At 39.0% G+C, this 19,987-nt stretch overlaps 1 protein-coding gene and 1 non-coding gene across 3 annotated transcripts; both read left to right on the top strand.

The window, feature by feature from the left end:
- Positions 1-1,065: 1,065 nt before the first annotated feature.
- kif23 (kinesin family member 23) lies at positions 1,066-10,268 on the top strand. 2 transcript variants are annotated; one of them, XM_030135787.1, is made up of 23 exons: positions 1,066-1,139; positions 1,391-1,457; positions 1,652-1,780; positions 1,866-1,971; positions 2,341-2,477; positions 2,585-2,697; positions 2,803-2,973; positions 3,132-3,176; positions 3,745-3,857; positions 4,103-4,224; positions 4,363-4,465; positions 4,547-4,626; positions 4,710-4,829; positions 4,920-5,079; positions 6,551-6,712; positions 6,815-6,981; positions 7,079-7,252; positions 7,398-7,607; positions 8,663-8,896; positions 9,011-9,099; positions 9,194-9,272; positions 9,625-9,695; positions 9,786-10,268. In XM_030135787.1, exons 1-23 carry the CDS (start codon positions 1,126-1,128, stop codon positions 9,799-9,801), a joined length of 2,682 nt encoding a protein of 893 aa, XP_029991647.1. In that variant the 5' UTR covers positions 1,066-1,125; the 3' UTR covers positions 9,802-10,268. The 2 variants fall into 2 exon arrangements, with proteins under 2 accessions (XP_029991647.1, XP_029991648.1); XM_030135788.1 differs by lacking the exon at positions 3,132-3,176.
- LOC115421724 (Z30 small nucleolar RNA) lies at positions 3,911-4,007 on the top strand. The gene has a single exon (XR_003935739.1). It is a non-coding gene; the product is annotated as a Z30 small nucleolar RNA (small nucleolar RNA).
- Positions 10,269-19,987: the final 9,719 nt, after the last annotated feature.

The raw sequence follows: 19,987 nt of genomic DNA, 5'->3' as shown, positions 1-19,987 counted from the left end.
ATTCGTAGTACCAGAATTTGATGTTAAATTTGCCTAAAGAATAACAGGTCATCTTTCAGTGTTTTCAGTAGAACTTATAGCAATCATAATGGCACTGCAATGGGTGGAACAAACTAAGCCAATAAGAGCAATAATATGTACAGACTCATTATCAGCTTTGGAAAATCTCAAATCAGGTCATTTAAGTGACAAGAATGATCTAGTCTGTGAAATATTTGTTATGTTATTTTAAATTTAAAGTATTTGAACACATCTTAGATTTGTTTGGGTGCGAGCTCATGTGGGACTGGAGGGAAATGAGCTGGCAGACAAATATGCTAAACAAGCCCTGAGAATGGAAAATCATTTCATAGAAAAGTTGGCAAAGCAGAATCTAACTCAATAATTAAGAATGAGATTATGAAGATGTGGGAAGATCAGTGGAACAAAGAAAAAAAAGGAAGACAACTTTTCTTTATCAAACCATACGTTGGTTTGTGGCACTGGGGCAGCAGGTGTAGAAAAGAAGAGACAATACTTACAAGGCTCAGATTAGGACACATTGGATTAAATAAAACACTGCTCTTAACAGGAAAACATGAGACAGGAAAATGTGACTGCTGTAATATTTCTGAGACAGTAAAACATGTTCTTATGAATTGCATAAAATACAAAAGGGAAAGAAGCAATATGAGGAGGAAAATAGAGGACTTGGGAGAATCATTCAGTGTAAAAGATATTCTAAGCAAATCTTCAGAATGTAGAGTAATTAAGTATCTTTTTGAGTATTTAAAAGCTACTAAGATTAGTAACAGAATGTAAGGTATTTTTTTGTATTTTTGTATTTATTTATTTTTAATTTGTATTTATTTTTCTACATATAAAACAATGTAACTTGTATTGTAAGCCGTGGATCCGGATGTGAAGATCATTCACATCCGGAGGGTGGCGGAAATGTACTACTGAAGTTTGCAACCGCCGTTAGAAAAACAAAGAAGAAGAAGGAAGACACACGTGTTAATGGTTCTGAACTCCTATTGGCTGGAGCTGTGCCGTTTTGAAACTGTCCTGTGATTTGGGGAGGAGGGAAAGTTCAAATTGTAGTATCAGGAAGGAACGGTAAAACCAGAGACACAACAAGTTACAATGAACCGACAGATGTAAGTAAACCTTACTTCTTAAACTATAGAACCGAAAACACGTGTAATAAAAGTGTTATGCTAATATTCAATAGTTTGATACTGTGTTAAAATGTGACTACGGTGTCATTAGCTTACAGTTAGCTTAGCGAACTGGGGCTGAAAACCAGAATTACCCGGTGTCTTTGTTTACCCGTCGCTGCTACTTTAAGTAAAGCCTAAAGTTAGCAATGAACTGTGCCGATTAAATGTAAAATACCACTGTTTTCCAGGAAGGGCAAAACCCCTCGCAGGCATCCTCCAAAGAAACCTCCCAACAGCCAAAAAGACCCAGTTGGGGTGAGTGTCACAGAAAACTACGCTATGATAGCTAAACATTTAGCTACCACGGAACTCGTGAACGTGATGAGCAACTCTGTCCAACAGTGGCTGTATTCTACAGGTGTTAGCTAACGTTTGAAAAAGATTGACCATGAATAGTTGAGTCTACAAGTCTTCTTGCAATGACTGGTATTTTGCTGGTGTTTTCACAGGTGTATTGTCGTGTTCGACCCTTGGGTACGGAAAATGAGGAATGTTGCATTGAGGTAATCAGCAGCACCACCATTCAACTGCACGCCCCTGAAGGCTTCAAAACAAACAGAAATGGAGAGTACAAAGAGGTAATGCCGTTTTCCAGAAGCAAGCTGGATTTGTCATTTGTGCTGTAAATGTTTTCATTCTTGATATTTTCCTCTTGCTTCTCAGACACAGTATTCATTCAAAAAAGTCTTTGGAGTCTCAGTATCACAGACGGAGCTCTTTGATTTTGTGGCAAAACCTCTTGTTGATGACCTCATCAGTGGAAAAAATGGTAAGTGAATATCCATCTCCAAAGACAAGATAGACTGCATATGTAATCCAAAATTAAAAGTCGTCTGTCTGATATGCCCCTGTTCTGTGGCACGTTTCTGTCCAACATTTAACAAACTTCCCACAGCCATGAAATACTGGGAAAAGTGATCAAATTAAGTTAAATCATTTTAAAGATGAAAGCGTAGACCCCTGTTTGTTGCCTGTCAGTGCCTTTTTGCATAATTTCCGTTTTACATAACTGCAATATTTAGAAAATGGTGTAGACACACCAAAAATATATATTTATTGATCATGAGATTATCTGTAAAAAATATCTGGGAAGCCTGTCAGGCACTTTTGCAAGCCTCATACTCTTTTGTTGGTGCAGGTCTGCTCTTTACATATGGAGTCACAGGAAGTGGAAAGACATTCACCATGACTGGCTCTCCAGGACAGGGGGGACTGTTACCACGCTCTCTTGACATGATTTTCAACAGTATAGGACCTTACCAGGCCAAAAGATACGTAAGTGTTGTTCAGAAATGATTTATTCCTACATAAAGTTTTATATTGGTTACTTTGATAAAATTTCAGCTTATTTTTTTTCCAATAACATGCCTCCTGTTTTGCAGGTTTTTAAAACAGATGATAAAAATGGCATGGAAGTCCAGAATGACGTTGATGCTTTGTTGGAACGGCAGAAACGAGAAAATAACTTGCCTGTTCCTAAAACGCCTTCCTCTAGGTGAGTCTGGAAAAAAATACTATCTACAACAGTAACTAGGAAAAATCACTTACTCACTATTACACTGCTTCAGTGTAGATATGTAACCTGCTTTTCTGGTTTTAGACAAAAGGTTGATCCTGAAATTGCTGACATGGTAAAGCAAGAGGAGGCTTATAAAGCTGATGGTGTGGATGAAGACAGCAGTTACAGTGTCTTTGTGTCCTACATTGAGATCTACAACAACTACATCTATGATCTTCTCGAGGAAACTCCAGATGATGCCATCAAGCCAAAGTGAGTTCAGGAAATATGAAGAGCAAGAAATGTAATGTTGTACATGTGGAAAACATTGAGAACAATGAGTTATAATGAATTGAATATTCCATTTTTTAGAATTTATTCTTTATGGCAGAGTAGTTGGAAGACAAAATTACTGTCTTTTCTTTTACTAGGTGGAATGGTGGAGGCACACCCATGCGCCAGAACACTGAGTTCATGTATGTGACCAGTGAACGCTCATACATACATCAGAGTAGTCTGCTGATTGAGTAGACTGTAGATTGTAAAAAGAACCTTGTCAGTACTGGGGACAGTTTTTAAAAAAAAAATCAGGCCAGTGTGATATCAAATATGTAAATGCTTTAAAATTTGCAGAATTATCCTTTAAATCTGAATTTGTTATATGAAGTCACTGATATAAGTATAAACAAGTATCCATTGTCAGATTTGGTGTATTACACTTTTAATTGGTACAAAGGAAAATGTTGCATTTAATACTCAAAAGTGGCAGATGTGCAAATTGAAGAAGTATGTCTCCACTGGTGACAAGTGTTCCTTTGGTCCAAAATTTAAAGATTTTTTTAAGACAGTATCCCTTTGCTTCTTTGTTATGCCACATGTTGCTAATCCTGTTTGTTGCTTTGTATGGCGCTTTTACAGATTTTTAACTGATTAAGCTTTTTCTTTGGCTGGAATCAAGCAATACTATCCCCCATCCATATATTTGTTACCCCACATTCTTGAACAGAAAATACAATGCCTGAAACTTTTACTTTCTCACCATAGACCACCTCAGTCCAAAATCCTCAGAGAGGATCAGAATCACAATATGTATGTGGCTGGTTGTATGGAGGTGGAAGTCAAGTCTGCTGAGGAGGCATTTCAAGTGTTTTGGAGAGGTAAGATGTGCATTTTATCATTCAAAAATCAAACATGAATATAGCGTGGGGCACTGCACTGATGATTGTAGATATTAATGACCTGGCATTGCTGGCCTCCGGGTCAGCTCTGGCCAGGAAATGACCTCCGTTAATCTTCTCTCTGAGCATTTCATAATGATGTGTGAAGGATCAGTCAGGTTTTGTGTTTTAAAAATGGGTTGGTGTAAAAGGTGCAATGTTTTGTTTTGTTTTTTTCTCCCCAGGCCAAAAGAAGAGGAAGGTGGCCAATACTCGGCTGAACAGAGAGTCCAGCCGCTCCCACAGCGTCTTCATCATTAAACTGGCTCAGGCCCCTCTGGATGCAGATGGGGACAACATCCTCCAGGTCAGCTGAAGCTGAAACTGAAACCTGACTTCCATTCCCAGTGTTGGTGCAGTTTTGTGTACTGATAGTTGGATGACCTGTGAGTTAGTTTTAACTTTGAAGTCTTTTGTAAAGTATGCTCTGAACTTGTTTTATTAGGACAAAAACCAGGTGACTGTCAGTCAGCTTTGCCTGGTAGACCTGGCTGGAAGTGAGCGCACCGGTAGGACAGGAGCAGAGGGCAACCGCATACGCGAAGCAGGTTATTTACCCAGCATCAAGCTTTAATTTAACTTTGAAGCTTATGTGATTTAACATACTAAAATAACACTTTAACTTCCAGGTAACATTAATCAGTCTCTGTTGACTCTACGGACGTGTATTGAGGTACTTAGGGAAAACCAAATGTGTGGCACAAACAAGGTATGCTGTGTCGAAAGTTAAGCCAATCTCTATTGTTATGTTCAATGACCTGTTTGGATAATGCAGGGTTTTTTTTCTTTTAGATGGTTCCCTACAGAGATTCCAAAGTAACCCATCTGTTTAAAAATTACTTTGATGGAGAGGGCAAAGTCAAAATGATCGTCTGTGTCAATCCCAAGGCTGATGACTATGAGGAAACCCTGGTAAATTAGAACACACCTGCTGTGTCCCTTTCTGAATGAATTAAACCAAAGTCCTTTTTGTCTGATGCATCATTTGCTCTGATTGTCCAGCTGGTGATGCGGTTTGCAGAAATGACCCAGGAGGTGGAGGTGGCTCGACCAATGGACAGGCCCATCTGTGGCTTTACACCAGGACGCCGCCACAGAAACCAGGCTTTCAAGGAGGAGCTGTCTCGCAAGCTGGAGGAGCGTGGTGGTCCAGTAGACAGAGGTAACAGTCCTATTGTCTTCAGTGCTGCGTAGCTTGTCCAGTCTGTATCATGTATTAAAAACATTAATTTTATATCATATTTAATGAAAGCTATGATCAGTCAAGGGTTTGCTTAGCTACACAAAATAATATAATGTATTAATATGCATGAAATAAGCACAGAATGTAAAAAAAAAAAAAATACTGTGCTGTAAATAAATATTTAAAGAAAATGGATTTGTCAGCAGCTTTTACACTGCTTCCTTTCAGAAGAGATCTGCCTTTAGTGGAATCACATCCTTGCAAAAGTGGATTGTTAAACCATTTGTAATGCTGCAAAGAGTAAATTGTGGATAATTGTAAAGACAAAACCGTTCTGCCGTAGAAAGGCATGTACAGTTAGGACTTAATTTCCAAGTCTATATAACACTGCTGACCAGGAGGAACATTACATAATGTACTGCACTGCATATTTAAACATTGAACAGTTGTACAGCAACTCTACAACTCCTTACGTGATATATGATGTATACATGGTAGCACTATTATTTTATTATGATTTTAAGACAAGGCCCTTTTTTGTTTCTCGAAGTGGCTACTGGCAGTACTGTGGCACGAAATATTGGTTTGTCTATTACCACAGAGCCATTCAGCGCCCTCGTTATATCATGTCTTGGCTAGTAACTTGTTACATCCCAAAAAGTACCAAGGCAATCAGAGAACAAATAGGTGGGACTTGGAGACAGCGGAGATTTAGCTCAGTCGGTAATGTTTCGGACTGCAACACTGAAGACTTGTGTTTGATTCCTGGCCGAAGGAGCATTTTAGTAGCTGGTGGGTAAAATCCAACATTGATATAAATCAGCTACTGGGACAACGTTCAGAGTGCAGAATTTGAAACACAGCACTCAATACACTGGACTGACACAGAACTGAGAAGTCACATGGCACACTGCCGCATATAACATGTAGCTCCACCCACTTTTTCCAGCCTAAATCTCACTGACTGCACAGAACAAAGAACACCATAAAACAACATAGAGGATTTAGAACTATAATTCCTTTTCTGTACTACATACTACTACGAATTTGTCATTTCTTCCATCAATTGCCACAGTACTGTGGTAGCAAAATGCACAAAAGAATGCACTGAAGTATATGCCATATATGACCACAGTACTATGGCAACAAGAGGCTAATGAGTTCATGTAACAGTATCCATACTTGGCTCTAGTACAAATGCTAACATTTGATTGGCTCTGTGGTAATAGACAAACAGATATTTCGTGCCACAGTACTGTGGCAATAGCCATTGGCTTTTTGAAAAAAAAAAAATATATATATATATATTTATTTATTATTATTATTATTATTTTTTTTTTTTTTTAACAAATTTTTATGGAAATATTTATGTTTGTACATCTATAGAATTAACATCTTGTAAATTCCCCAATGCAGGTTTAGAAGTCTGGTTTTCTCTATGTTCCCGCAGACATGCCCTTGGTTGTGGACAACCTTGTGTACAGCCTGCCACCCCTTCCCTCCTGTGAGCTGACAGACCCTCATGATGACATCACACTGCCCAGACTGATCGAAGCCCTGCAGAATAGACACAGGATTCGGCAGATGATGATAGACGGATGTCTCAATTTAGGTTGTTGTTGTATTCCAAGTCATTTCTCACCTCTTGCTATAATATTTAGTTTATTTAGTCACTGTTTCCTTATCTGATGTTTCTGTCTTTGTGTCATTTCAGCCAATGTGATAAAATCCAAGTTTCAAGAACTGGACAGCAACCTTATTACCAGAGATAACTTTATTCATGAGCAAAACGGCAAACTGTTTGAAAAAGACAAAGTCATCCAGAACAACAAGAGTGAGATTGAACGGTTGGAGAAGAAAACTAGGATGCAAGAACATAAAGTAAGAAACCAAAAATGTTAAGATCTTTTGGTGATTTCTTTCATTAGATGTGTTGGCGTCTTTCTAAAATTTCCTGATCTAAAATGGTCTGTCACAGATTGACATCCTGCAGAAAGCCACTAAAATCTATGAGGATGACAAGCGTTCACTTCAGCATGAGCTGGAAACCAGAGATCAAAGACTGCACAGAGAGCAATCAGAAAAGAGACGCATGGAGCAGCGCATGCAGGGCGTGGTATCAGACACACAGCTCAGATGGGAGAAAGAATGTGTGAGTCATCTGATAAATCTAACCAAATGAATTTAGGTTTCCTTTTTTTTTTTTTTTTTAAACTGTTGTTATACATTTGTCATTAATTGGGGACAGTTGTACAGTTACTGTTGCCTAAATATAAACTACACATCTTGCTGTGCAGGAAAGACGTGTTAATGCAATGCAGCTGGAGATGCAAAACAAGCTCTGGGTGAAAGACGAGAAGCTGAAGCAGCTCAAGGCCATTGTGACAGAGAGCAAGACACCAGGTCGTCCTGAACCTCCACCACGTCAAACACAGCCAAAGCGTCCTTCCAGAGAGGAAAAGCGATCAGCCCCTGCAAAGAGATCTGCCTCACCCTCGCCTCTTCCTGTATGTTAGAGCACCTTCCCACATCCTGGTTCATTTACTGTGTCAGCTAAAACTAAACATTACTGGAATGGAATTTAAGAGAGTTCTTCCCTTCTTAGTGTGTAAAATCATATATTAACCTAACTACAGTTGTAACATAATACGTAACAAGAAGGGAACTCTGAGAATGAGTGCCTCTGTTAAGGTCTCAGTCCTGTAATTCAATCTAATGCCCCATTATTCCACAATGTAAAAGATTTTTTAAAATCTAGCTTTCTAATGGACCAACTCCAAAATTCACTGGGGAAAATGTATTGTCCTTGACCTACTCCCCACCTTTCTACCAGATTTCATTAGAAAAAGATTAGGTTTTGTGTAACCCTGGTGACACACGTGATAACAAAAAGTCTTTGTAGTAGGTAATAATACATGTAATGTACATTATAGGATTTTATTGTGAATATTTACTAGAAGAAATTACAACTTGTTAGTTTAAAGCATATCAGCATATAAAGCATCTCCAAAGGAAGACAACCAACATGCCACATATTTATCTCACATGAACATTTTCACATTCACAGCTGACATTAACACTTACAATCTCCTGCTATACTGACTAGTACCAAATGCCCTGCCCATAGATAGTTTGTAGATGTAAACATTTTCATTATGTAACTTTACTTTTTTCACTCTGAAACAGAAAAGTATGGAGTTGATATTATTACAATAGTTATGTTACTGGTCTGACCCACTTCAGATTAAATTGGGCTTTATGTTGCCCCTGAACTAAAATAACTTTGATACCCTTGATTGTTAATATCTTCAGTGTAATGTTTGCATTTCACAAATTCATCTCACAGACAGGATTGGACCCTTTGGCGGGCTGGTTTTAGCCTGTGGGCCGTATGCTTGACACCCCTGTTCTAGACTATATAAGATCCTGCAAGCCAGAATAATGTTAGCTACTAAACGGTTGCATATCAGTTGTCTCTGTCAGGATTTTATGTAATGGATATAAATATCTTTTCTCTCTTGTGCCTGTTTTCATTCCTTCCTGGTTCTGTTGGTCTGAGTAGACTTCAACACCTGTCAGACCGCTGCATCGCCGTTCCCGTTCTGCTGGTGGAGAGAAGTGGGTGGACCACAAGCCCACCACTAATGTGGATTTGGGGACAGTTTTGCAGCCCGTCATCCCTAATGCTATTCAAGTTTCTGCCCCCAATGAGAAGGCCCTGTCCAAGTGTGACAGATATGTGTTAACGCACCAGGAAGTGGCCTCTGATGGTGAGATACAGACCAAACTCATCAAGGTAAATACACTAAAGCAGGACGCTGAACATTTCGAAACATTTCTGTATTTGCTAGCAAGTGTGATGTCTGTTAAATAGGGCTTTCAGCTAATATCTAATACGTTATTTTTTCAGGGTGAGGTGATTAAAACAAGAGGTGGTGGACAGGCTGTTCAGTTCACCGACATTGAGACACTAAGACAGGAGATAACCACAGTCCCAAGGTAGTGGGAAAATCACACTGTGATTTGCTACTGATTAACCATAAGATGTTACAGTGTTAATTTTTTCTCCCTTTCACTACGCTTGTTTCTACAGCCGCAAAAGAAGGTCTTCAGAAGGCAAACCTACTAATGGAGATGGATCGGATGGCACTTGGACTGATGTGGAGACAAGGGTAGGATTTCATTTAGGCAATGTCTCAAACTCATGTTGTAAGAGACAAATAGATCTGAGTTTAGTTGTATTTTAATTGGTAGTTCACTTCAAAGAAACAAAAAAAAAAAAAAAAACTGGATTTTTGGCAATTACTTATGTAAATAAGTAATAATTTGGTTTAGCCTGTCTACATAGTGTTGGATATAGTTTTGTCCTTCAAAAATCACTGTATGACTCAGTACAAACACTGCAGGCATTGATGACGGTGTAAGGAAGGTTTATTAATTTAGTTGTCTCAGTTGGCATCATTTTTCAGATTTACTTATGAAGATTTCGGTGTCTTTAAGGACTTTATCATTAAATCTTCTCAGTGCTCTGTTGCTTTGGAGATGAGGGCTGGATCAAACATGGGTCCTGGATTCGAGGGTCATGGGATCACAAAGTAAGCTGCTTTTATCAAATTACACCTGTGAATCATATTTTGTTTGTTCTACACATTGGTAATATTAAACTAGCTGTTTTATTGTTTCAGGCGCAGAAAACCATAAAGCAGCGTTCCGCTGTTCCAGTGATCACTCCTTCTATCCTAATCATGCTGTTGTGCAATATATCTGAACTTTTTATATTTAAACAGATTTCATGCTTTTTATATATGCAAAAGTGTGTATACAAGGGTCACCAAAGCTGTTTTGTAAAATATTTTATATGCTGTATCTGAATCTATAGAAAATCATGTTTGATGGCAAATAGTTACTGTGGTCTTGCTGCTGAAAAAAATGGCATTTGCACATTTGTGTGTAATATAGTTACATTTGTTACTCGGCACATGAGTCATTAGATGTCAGTGAAGCTGCCACTATCTGGATTTTATCTGCTGCATAACCTTTCATGTTGAGCTTCATCATGTGGAGATTTTGCATAAACTCTTATCTTTTCTTGCATATAATAAAATTTGCTTCTACCACTGACAAATTGATCATGCTGCCTTCATTATACTCGGTAATAAATTTCCTTAAAAGCATCAATTTGTAAGGAGAAGAAAATCTTAATTAGAACTTTCAATACAGTACCTAATATTCAAAGGAACCAGCACCTGATGAATTTGTGACTGTCTAAATTTAGTCAAATGGCACCTTTCAAGAGTAGAGTGTTCAGTCCAACAAAGTAGAATATCAGAAGTACGATAAGGTAGCAAGATGAAGTAAAGAGCTAGTAGGAGAGGAGGGGCAGAGTGTACTACTGTGGACTGTGGTATGCTGCACAGTAAATGTGTTAATGTGAGGTACAGACAAACAGAAAAGTACTCATTGACTCATATGAAATTTTACAGTATATGCAGCCTCTTGATTTTCTTTACTGATGATACTGATGCATTACTGTTTTAATGGTGCAGATGTGGCCTACATACTCTATGCACTGTTGTAAAATCCATAAAAAGTAAATGCATATTACAAACTGAACCATATTAAAGTAAATAGTGGGACTACAACTGAGTTAAAGTATAAATCAAATTAAAGCATGTAAATTTAACATTTTATACTAGATTATTTCATGTGCTTTCTGTCCAAAACCTTAACTGATTTCATCCAGCTGTTCATTATGAGTAAACTAAAATAAATATGAACTACAGAATAGATAAATGAAAGATTAGGATATGTGCTTAAAAATGCCTTTTGGGAAACATGCCATGGTTGCTTAGTGTCCAGCAATTATTCAGAAATAAATATAAAGTAGTATTTTATGCTGCTTTAGTACTGTGTGGCGTCACTGCTTGAGTAAATGTTCTATTGTGAACACTAGATGTCAGCACAGGGCAGCAGTAAAACATTTTCTACCAGAGTTCAGCAGCTCTGCAGTGTTCAATGAGAGGCTCAGCACACTACTATAGTACGAACTCCCTCTCTGCTCTACAAGTGGCCATGCTCACATTATGGCGCTCCTGGAAGGTCACATTTATACAGCTGTGTGATCAGCTTGTGAATTTTGACATCTTTGCAGGTGTTGGAGATAATCATGTGCTTCTTAAATATCAAATTAGCAATAATTATATGTCAACAGCACTGTTGTAAAGACAGCCTGTCCATTTATTTTAAAATGATGCTTGAAGACAGACATGATGTTGAGTTAGAGCTTTGGGCGATTCTGTGCCAAGAGTCTTCCAATATTCTCTGTCATATAAACAAAGTCTGCTTTCAATTACTTTGTGAAATTGCTTTTCTGTGCTCATGCTTGATTAGATATTCATTATGTTAAACAAGACACCTTGTATATAAATCCATATTAAATTAGTCTGGTTGGCTGCCTTCAGGCTGAGTCTGCTGGGTATTAGACATTAAAAAGTCTGCCTTTAGTATTGTGCGCTTGGTTTAAGACAGTTTGGGAACTTGGTCATAACCCAACTGTGTTATTACTTTTGGCGATGATAAAGAAGCGAATATATTGTAAATAATTGATTACACAACAACTGTGATCCATTTCAAACGGTACAAGAAAGCCCTAAGCTTAACACACTTGGAAAAACTAGGACATAATGAAGCGTCAGTGCCTGGGTTTACCATCTCTTACTGGCTAAACATCACCAGTCTAATGAGCAGCTGAATCTAGCGGTACAGTCCTCTACACTTGGAGTAGACAATTGAAATCTCATCTACTACCAGTCTGGCTGGGTTTCAATTGGAAAGCGCTGGAGAGTGACTAACATGGAGCCTCTTGGAGAGGGTCAAGAGCCCAGAGCAACCAGTGGCCATTAAATTCGCTCCTATGAGATATTGAGTGCTTTGCTTTTTGACCAGGCTCTGTTTGATGTGCTGCACCACACTATTAAACCCCAGCTCCTCACTGCAGCCCTCCACAACCAAGTGGCATGAGCATAGACAGATATTATTATTAAAGTCCTGTCGACCTCCTGATCAACGTTGTCAGTTTCAAAAAGGCGCTTGAGGGGAATAAACAAACTGCACACATAGGCCAAGAATAAGCATAAACTAGCCTTTAGAGACAACAACCATTCATGCAACAGTATTACAAGAATACATCATTCTGCATTTCAGAGCTTCAAGCGTATGATTATGCATTATGCTTATCCGTGTTATTAAACTTGCTGGAGGGAATTCTGATGTTCTACTTGAATACACACAGTCAATTAGACCATCTCAGTTTTAAAAGAGCAAGCCTAATTGCAATGTTTTATTGACTCTTTGCTTGAATGACTCTGATAAAGAGGTCTTAAGCTGCCTTTTGGCGCACGCAGGATGAAATAATTTTCACACCAATCTATGATGCTGATGAGGACCATTCATAATACTGTAGTTCAAGATGTTAATGTCCACTAAATCGGTAATGGCGAGTGAATTAGTCATTTGATCAATTGAAAGAAAAAAATACCCAGCCTCCTCATGATAGTTTTTTTCTCTGTGGTCATGAAAAAATTACTAAATTGTCATCAATATTTTTTTTTCCCTTTCATTAGTCAAAGTCCAGTTGCCTCAGCTTTAGGGAAATGAATAAAATGAAGAATTGTGTAAATAATAATGTTATTGATCAATAGCAAAAGTAACCATAATATACCAAGAATCTTAGAATCTTATTTGGATACAACGCTTTGCAAATCCCAACTTAGCTAACTGTTTTGTCTCACTTAGAAATCGCAAAAAGAATGCAATTTTAATCCATGTGATAGAGTTTTGATATTTTGCTTTGACGTACTTGACTTGAGCAGCAGGTTCATGACCTCTTCCTTCTTACATGATTAACACTCTGTACTGAATCAGGCTGTGAAAACTGGGCATGAGTTTAAATAGGTGTGATGGAAGTGCAACCCTAGCCACCAGGAGTCTATACTTGGCCATACAGAGCATCTGAAGAATGACAGCAGTTTCAGTTGCTTCCAAAGTTGTATCATAACTGAATGGTTGCTGATTTGAAGGGCATGTCGAAGCAAGCACCGCAATCTCAGCCGCAGCTGTCTTTAAACCATAACCTATTACAAGGTTTTCTGCCTTTCCTCAGTGGCAACAATAACAGTCTCTGACAATGAAAGTCAATTAGTGGGAAACGCAAGTAAATACTGTATGAGAGCAACCAAGGCTCAGAGCAGGGCCTGTACATGCATCACGTCTTCATATGTCAAGGATGTGGCCGCCTGCCAGCTAAATGTGTTGGGTCTGAAAGATATGCGAATGCAGATGAGTGCTGACAGCCAGTCAATTGTCATTCAGGCCTTCTCCCAGCCACTTGGGACTCATCTGACTTTTTTCCGCAAGGCTTCTCTTCACTGCTTGCTCACCTCATGTTTTTCTGTCTTAATGCATACTAACACACACACACAGCGGAGGCATGTGCTGCCGTGTTCAGTGTTAATAAAAAGTAAAAGCTGCTACGCTCTCGTCTGCTGGTGTGGTTGTGATGAGCAGATGGGTCAAAGAGTCACATACTCAGAGAAACTCCCAGAGGTAAAGTTTGGTTTTTCAGCTGTTTAGATGAGAATTGCCCTGACCCTTAAGTGCATGTGGTTAGTGGTTCAGAACACCTCATCCCATCTGCTGCCTCCTCCTGCTCTGCTTTTAGTTCTATATATCACATAATTACTCCATTCTGACTCCATCAGATGTCTGCATCTTGCTGATCTGTATTCTTACTTCATACAGATGACTTTTTCCGAAGATGCCTGGGACAGATATTAAATCACTATTCATTTTATGTTCAAGTTCAGTTTGTACTGAGGAATCCATTTGTTCTCTGACTTCTTGTTGTGGTTACACATCAGCAGCGAGAGACTTGACCTTTGACATGAGCAATTCGAGACATGACTGATTTGTCACTGAAAATATTGAAAGCCATTGTTGTGTAGGCTTATTATGGCCAAATTGGTCTGAATAGTGTTTTTTCCTCCTTGTCTTTGTTCTTGGCAGTCGACTAAGTGCTTGCAGCTGTCAGTTGAGTGCATTCTCCTTGCCCAGTATATGTGGCTTGGCTGCACTTTAGCTGGCTGTGTCCTTACTGTGGTGACAGTCTGCCATGACTGATTTCCGTTGACTCACTTTCTTTATAACCACAAATGTGTCCCTCACAGAAAAGTCGGACTGCTTTTTACAAGTGGTTGATCTCATCTAGTTAACGCTGTGCTGTAAGCGGACTGTGCGTGCAGTTGGCTGATTATTTAAGCAGTGCTCCAAGCAGTTTACTGATGAAATGAAAGAAGAGGAGATGCCAGAAATGATTGCACTGACAATGGTACAATTCAGCATGATGTAGGATGACTAAATGCTATTTGGATGTGGCTGGGGTTGACTCAACTTTCTCACATTGAATGAATCTTCCTGTTTCAATTCTGCAAGTACAAAGAAGAAATACGTGTTAAAAACACCTTATTAAGCTGCTAAACTGATATCTTTCAGCCATTGTTTGCCACAGAGAGGAGGAGACTGGTATTTGAAATCTTTGTCCTGCCAATGCTTTCATGCAAATTAGTCACACTGGAACCAGCTTATCTGTGAACAATCATAGGTGGCATTTGGAAGAGGGTGAAATAGCACCACATGATTTTCATATCTGCATAAAGCTCAGTCAGGTCCCTACACACAAACTCCCACGCAAAAGCAAACACAAAAGCCTCTTTGAACACACACATCAGCTGTTTATCTTAAAATAGTCTGCTAAAATGCTGCTCTTATCCAGTGCCTTGCACATTGCACTTTGTAAATGGAAAGCAATTACACACGGTGCATTAAGGAGTTGTTATTTAATTCATTAGATATGGCTAAGTTGCAAAGTTCATTCATTCTAATAGAGCAGCAACTTTTATCACACAAGGCCAGGTATGAGTATAAAGGCTCAGATTACAGCATCCATGTGCACAAATAAGATTAGAGCACTGGCCGTGGCTGCTGTTGACAAGGTGAATGGGACAGTTGTTCCAAAAAGCAAAAACACTGAATGCATGTGGGTTCATTTAATTCACAAAGCATGCTATTTTCATGGTGTGTTTATCCTCCTGATTAATGGCCGCCCAGGTTTGCATTTGAACATTACCTGAGGAACACATCTGCATCAGGCTTACTGGATACTAATGATCCAGTGCATGCCTAATAAACTGAAGTGAGAATTCAAATGAGGCTCAACCTGCCTGCGAGGCTAGCTTAAGCAAACACCAGGACAGCTGGCAGAGAAATCATTGTGACTAATGGTCTCAGTGTGAGACAGGAGCACGGCTGTGGGTGGTTGTTTTACCATGCTAAGAAGAACAGACTTTGTTTGTCTTTCTATAGCATACAGCGTGACTGTGTGATTCTGGAAGTGTTGGCTTTGTTTTTGTTTGCTTTGCTTTTCCTCAGCTTTATCTTGCCACTGTGCTGTGATACCAGAAACTATCAAAGATGTGTTTGGTTTACCATTTTCCTCCTGAGAATAAGGTGACCTTATAAAAGGAGAATGTATCGATGCATTCAGTTGGTGCCGGACAAACGGTAGTCTTTTTATGCTGTATATAATGCAGTTTTGACTTAATTTGGATTCTGCTCTGGCTCCTCCACTGTGGTAAACATAATGCTCTGTGACCTGTCCTCAGGGCAAATGATCTGATTTGCTCTTCCTTGTCTTTTACTCGTAATCACATCTACCTCAGAGCTGGAAAATGGTTGTGCAGCTGTCATAACTGAAGCACAGTGCGGTGTGATGGGAGTGCATGTTTTTGCTATTATCTATTCTATCTGAGCCAGAACAGAATACTAAACCTCCACTGCATCCCTCTTTCTCACAGACCGCTGCATGATCAATACCCACATCAAAGGCTCTGCGGAGATAGCAGGATTCTTTGAAGCGTGTTTGTGGAGCTGGATTTGCTGAGCTAACACGGTCCACACAGAACCCCCTTGAATAAGCTTGTTTGGCTAGTATCCTCTCTGTTTGTAGAAGAACTGAGTGGATTCTAATGCAGAACAGACAAGGCCTCTCCCTTGTCTTTTTCCTCCCTTTGAGCAACTAAATGCATCCGTATTGCCAGTGCTTTTTGCTCATCTGACATACGCTTCATTGCATGCCAGCTCAAATATTTATCTAATATCAAATTGGCTGTAACATTTTGGAAGCACTGAAATGCCAGGAAATATTTCTCATCGAGGACACAAAATAACTTGCATCATGTTTCGCAGTGCCAAGTGCAAATATGTCGGGTAATTACTGACTGAAATGAGATGGAGCGTAGACAGCAGCAGTATTGTTATGTGCTTACCTTGTGTTGTGACTCGAACAGGGAGGCAAGAATTTCCAACAGTGATTAGTCTGCACTCAAAACACGACCTGTGTCCCCAGAAAGCTATTAACTATTTACAAAAGTGCTTTCCTTCTCCTAAATGGGAAAACAGTGCATTTGGGAGTTTGTGTGCTAAGTGGGTATAGCAAAAGTGGGGGTGGAGGTTCATCCACAGTAAACACTAAAGCACATAACTCCTGCCAGCTACTCTGAGAGAGTCAGCAGCTCTGTAAACGATGGAGCAGGGACACTCAGACCATCAAGGATGAGAAGACCTTTCATATAAATTACAGAGTAAACCACATCGGTGCTGCCTCTGGCTTTTTAAATTCACATATTGTTGAATCTTTTGGTTAGTAATTGCACTATTTGGCATTTGCACTGCCAAGGTTCGACTCTAGTCAGCTCAGCTGTGGCTCATTTGAAAGTGAAATGTGGGAAAATGCTGACATCTCTTTCTGTTCTCTCCTAACACCAGGGGCACCACTGCATTTGCATCTCTGTCTCTCTCTCAATCTCCCTTTCTTTCTCATTTACATTATGTATAGTTCATTTAGCTTACATGACCGAGTGAATACATAACCCAGGGCAATTCAAAATACCATGAGGGCCTGTAGGGATAAAATGAAACCACATAAGCAGAAAGATTGCTGCACCGCCTTACGCTGAAGCCTTTTATTCAGCTCTTCTTCTTTTATGTGGTTGACAAATATGGCCTGGCTTGACCCCGATGACTGGACAAGGCAAAGTGTATCTGTTAAATACAGTGAGCGGTGATTTATACACAGGATGAGCATTTAACAGCAACACTAAAGTGAGAAAGTATGTGAGACGTGTATGAAAGACGGAGAGATAAAGTGAGTAGGTCTACATGAGGTGAGTAGTCAAGAAGGTTTGCTTATCTTTGTGTTCTTTGCATGTGTGTTTTATGGTTGGGCAGAGCTGTTAACATTATAGCTGCAATGTGTAACTAAAGATAAGAATTTAATACCTGCATTCAGATTAAAAACCTGCTTTGGCAAACAACACAAGCTTTCATTTGTACTGCCAACAAGTTTGACGACACTTTGTTTCACATCGCAGTCACACAAATGACACAATGGCCTCAGTGACAAGCCAGTTTTACAACTTTGGGCACTCAATGAGCTTAATGACAGAAAAACCACATAAACAAAGCTTTGCTCACACAGAAAAACAACGCAACATGTCTTCACAAGAAGATGTTTCACAAGTGGCTGTTATTGTGTATGGGCGGTAAAAGTCACAGAGTGAGAAAACATTTGTGTCGGGACCAGATTGTGAGCTCCACCTCTGCACCCTCGACTGGCTGACAATCTCCTGCTCTGCTTTACATTAGCACCACAGCTCCAGCCCGGACAGGTCCACGGCTGTTATCTCAATGATGTTCTAATTCTAGTCAAACAGTCCTGTGTTTGACTCAATAGAGGCAGTGTTAGTCAGGAGAGTCAATATTAGCAGAGCACACACAGAGCAGGGCTGGTGTTAGAGACAGAGAGTTATGTGTGTGGTGATGGGGGTGTGTGCGACAGGATACATGGTTAAGTGTGCTCTGTTAGTGAACCTTGACCGCCCGGTGAAGTATAAATAATAAAGACAATAAGAAACGGGAAGAAAGCAAACCCCTGCTTACTTTTGGTCCATTGGCTTCCGAGTTTGACAAGAGTGACATTTCTTTTCTCGCCTGGTTTTTATGTGAATGTGATTGCTAGACATCAGAGTTCCTGCCTTGGTTCTCTGCGGCCTCTCGTTTTCGTCTCTCAGCTGGCTGTGCACTCGAGCCTGGACTTGCTGACAGTACTACATGAACAGCTCAACACTTCAGCTGAAGGTTTTCCTCTTGAAGGAGAGTTTCAGTTTATTTAAGGTCAAACAGCTGCCAATATCAACAGCCTGATTATGATATAGTCGCTACCAGATTGCATGACTACTACATTAATTCTTCCATTCAGTAAATACAGTGAGTGTGAATAACAATGCCATTAACTGTGATTTCTCCACATAAAGCAAGCAGTGGCACAAAGCATATTTGTGGAATGAATAAAGCTTTAATTACAGAGGGCAGCTGAATAATGTTTGAGTTTTGCTTCATTTGCAATTATGAAGTAAGAGGAAATTATAAACCCATCAGCTTGCAGCACCTTCTGTTTGCTCAGGATTCAACAGCCATTTAACCAACAGGAGAGTTTGGAACAAACATAAAAATATTGAGTTCCTGCATTTTCCAATCTCAGTTAAATTACAAGACTGATTTAGGAAGTGGACTAACAATATCCTGTTATTAATCAACATGGTTATCATATCACCATCCCTCATTTTTAGAGCCCTGACAGCTTAAGACTCTCATCTCCAACCTGATGATCGCAAGCCCTGAAGAACTTCCCATGGAAAAAGTAAAAAATACTGCCACACAAGTCTTTATTTGATTTTTTCCTTTGAAATACGGCACATTTTAACCTCCACATATGTAGCCTGTGATGACAAACAGGTCCTGCTCAGCTTAAACAGTGTCAAACACCTCAAAGGTTTGCAATCTAAATGACGGTGTCCCAAACACTAAAAAGAAATGAAAAATCCACTGTGGTGTTTTCAGTGGGTTAAAATGGAAGGACTGCTGCTGTATGAAGACGTCACATATTTTTATGATTTAATCACAATACAACAAAAGAATACGAATCACTGTTTTTATTTTATAACTGTATTTGCTCATTTTGTAACATATTTACACAAAAAACAAATCTTGTGTCAAATCTAATCTTATCTTTTGACAGATGTTTGCTTATTGCCATGGAAATTCCATTGCTCATCAGTCTAATAAGAAACATCCCTGAAGTTTATTGTCAGGACTTTGATTTTGCTAATTTAGTAATGAATGTTTATTTTAAATGCATTTCTTGACAAACCTGACATCTTAAATATTGTTCTTGTCAGTTTGTTATGAGCCTTAAATTATCATGTAATCATGAAATTTAGTTATAGTAGCAAAAACAAACAATCCAACAAACAAATAAATGAAACCAATGAAGTTGTGTTAAGGATGGATTAAATATGAGCTATCCTTCTAGTTTGTTATGGTGTCATTCAACATCACATTAAAACTTTGATGAACAGGTTTAGTTAAAAACTCTATGAAACAGAATAAAGAAAATAAGCATGAACTTGAATGAAGACAGGACTAACTGTGGTGCTATTATATTCAGAGACAGAACTAAAACTCTGATCCTTTACTTAAGTTACAGTAGAAATAAAGAATGTAGACATATTCCAAACAAAAGTAAGTCTTTATTGTTATTATTATTATTATATCAGTAATGAATGAATACTTAATGTTGTAGTTTGTCAGTGTGGTTGATAACATATAGACCAATGGTTCTCAAAGTTTTTACAGTGGAGTACCTTCTGAAATATACTTTTTTAGCCAAGTACCCCCAACTCTCACTTCAACATTTTTGATTGAAAAAAATTAG

The sequence above is a fragment of the Sphaeramia orbicularis genome, chromosome 6, assembly GCF_902148855.1.
Source record: "Sphaeramia orbicularis chromosome 6, fSphaOr1.1, whole genome shotgun sequence".
In the NCBI taxonomy this organism is placed as follows: Eukaryota; Metazoa; Chordata; class Actinopteri; order Kurtiformes; family Apogonidae; genus Sphaeramia; species Sphaeramia orbicularis.
Note: the sequence above shows the minus strand (reverse complement) of the source record. Positions and strands in the feature narration are given on the sequence as shown.

Coding starts and splice junctions, on each gene's coding strand:
- kif23 (XM_030135787.1), top strand. Junction 1,781..1,865: donor GAAATGGAGAGTACAAAGAG/GTAATGCCGTTT, acceptor CTTGCTTCTCAG/ACACAGTATTCATTCAAAAA. Junction 3,858..4,102: donor ATTTCAAGTGTTTTGGAGAG/GTAAGATGTGCA, acceptor TTTTCTCCCCAG/GCCAAAAGAAGAGGAAGGTG.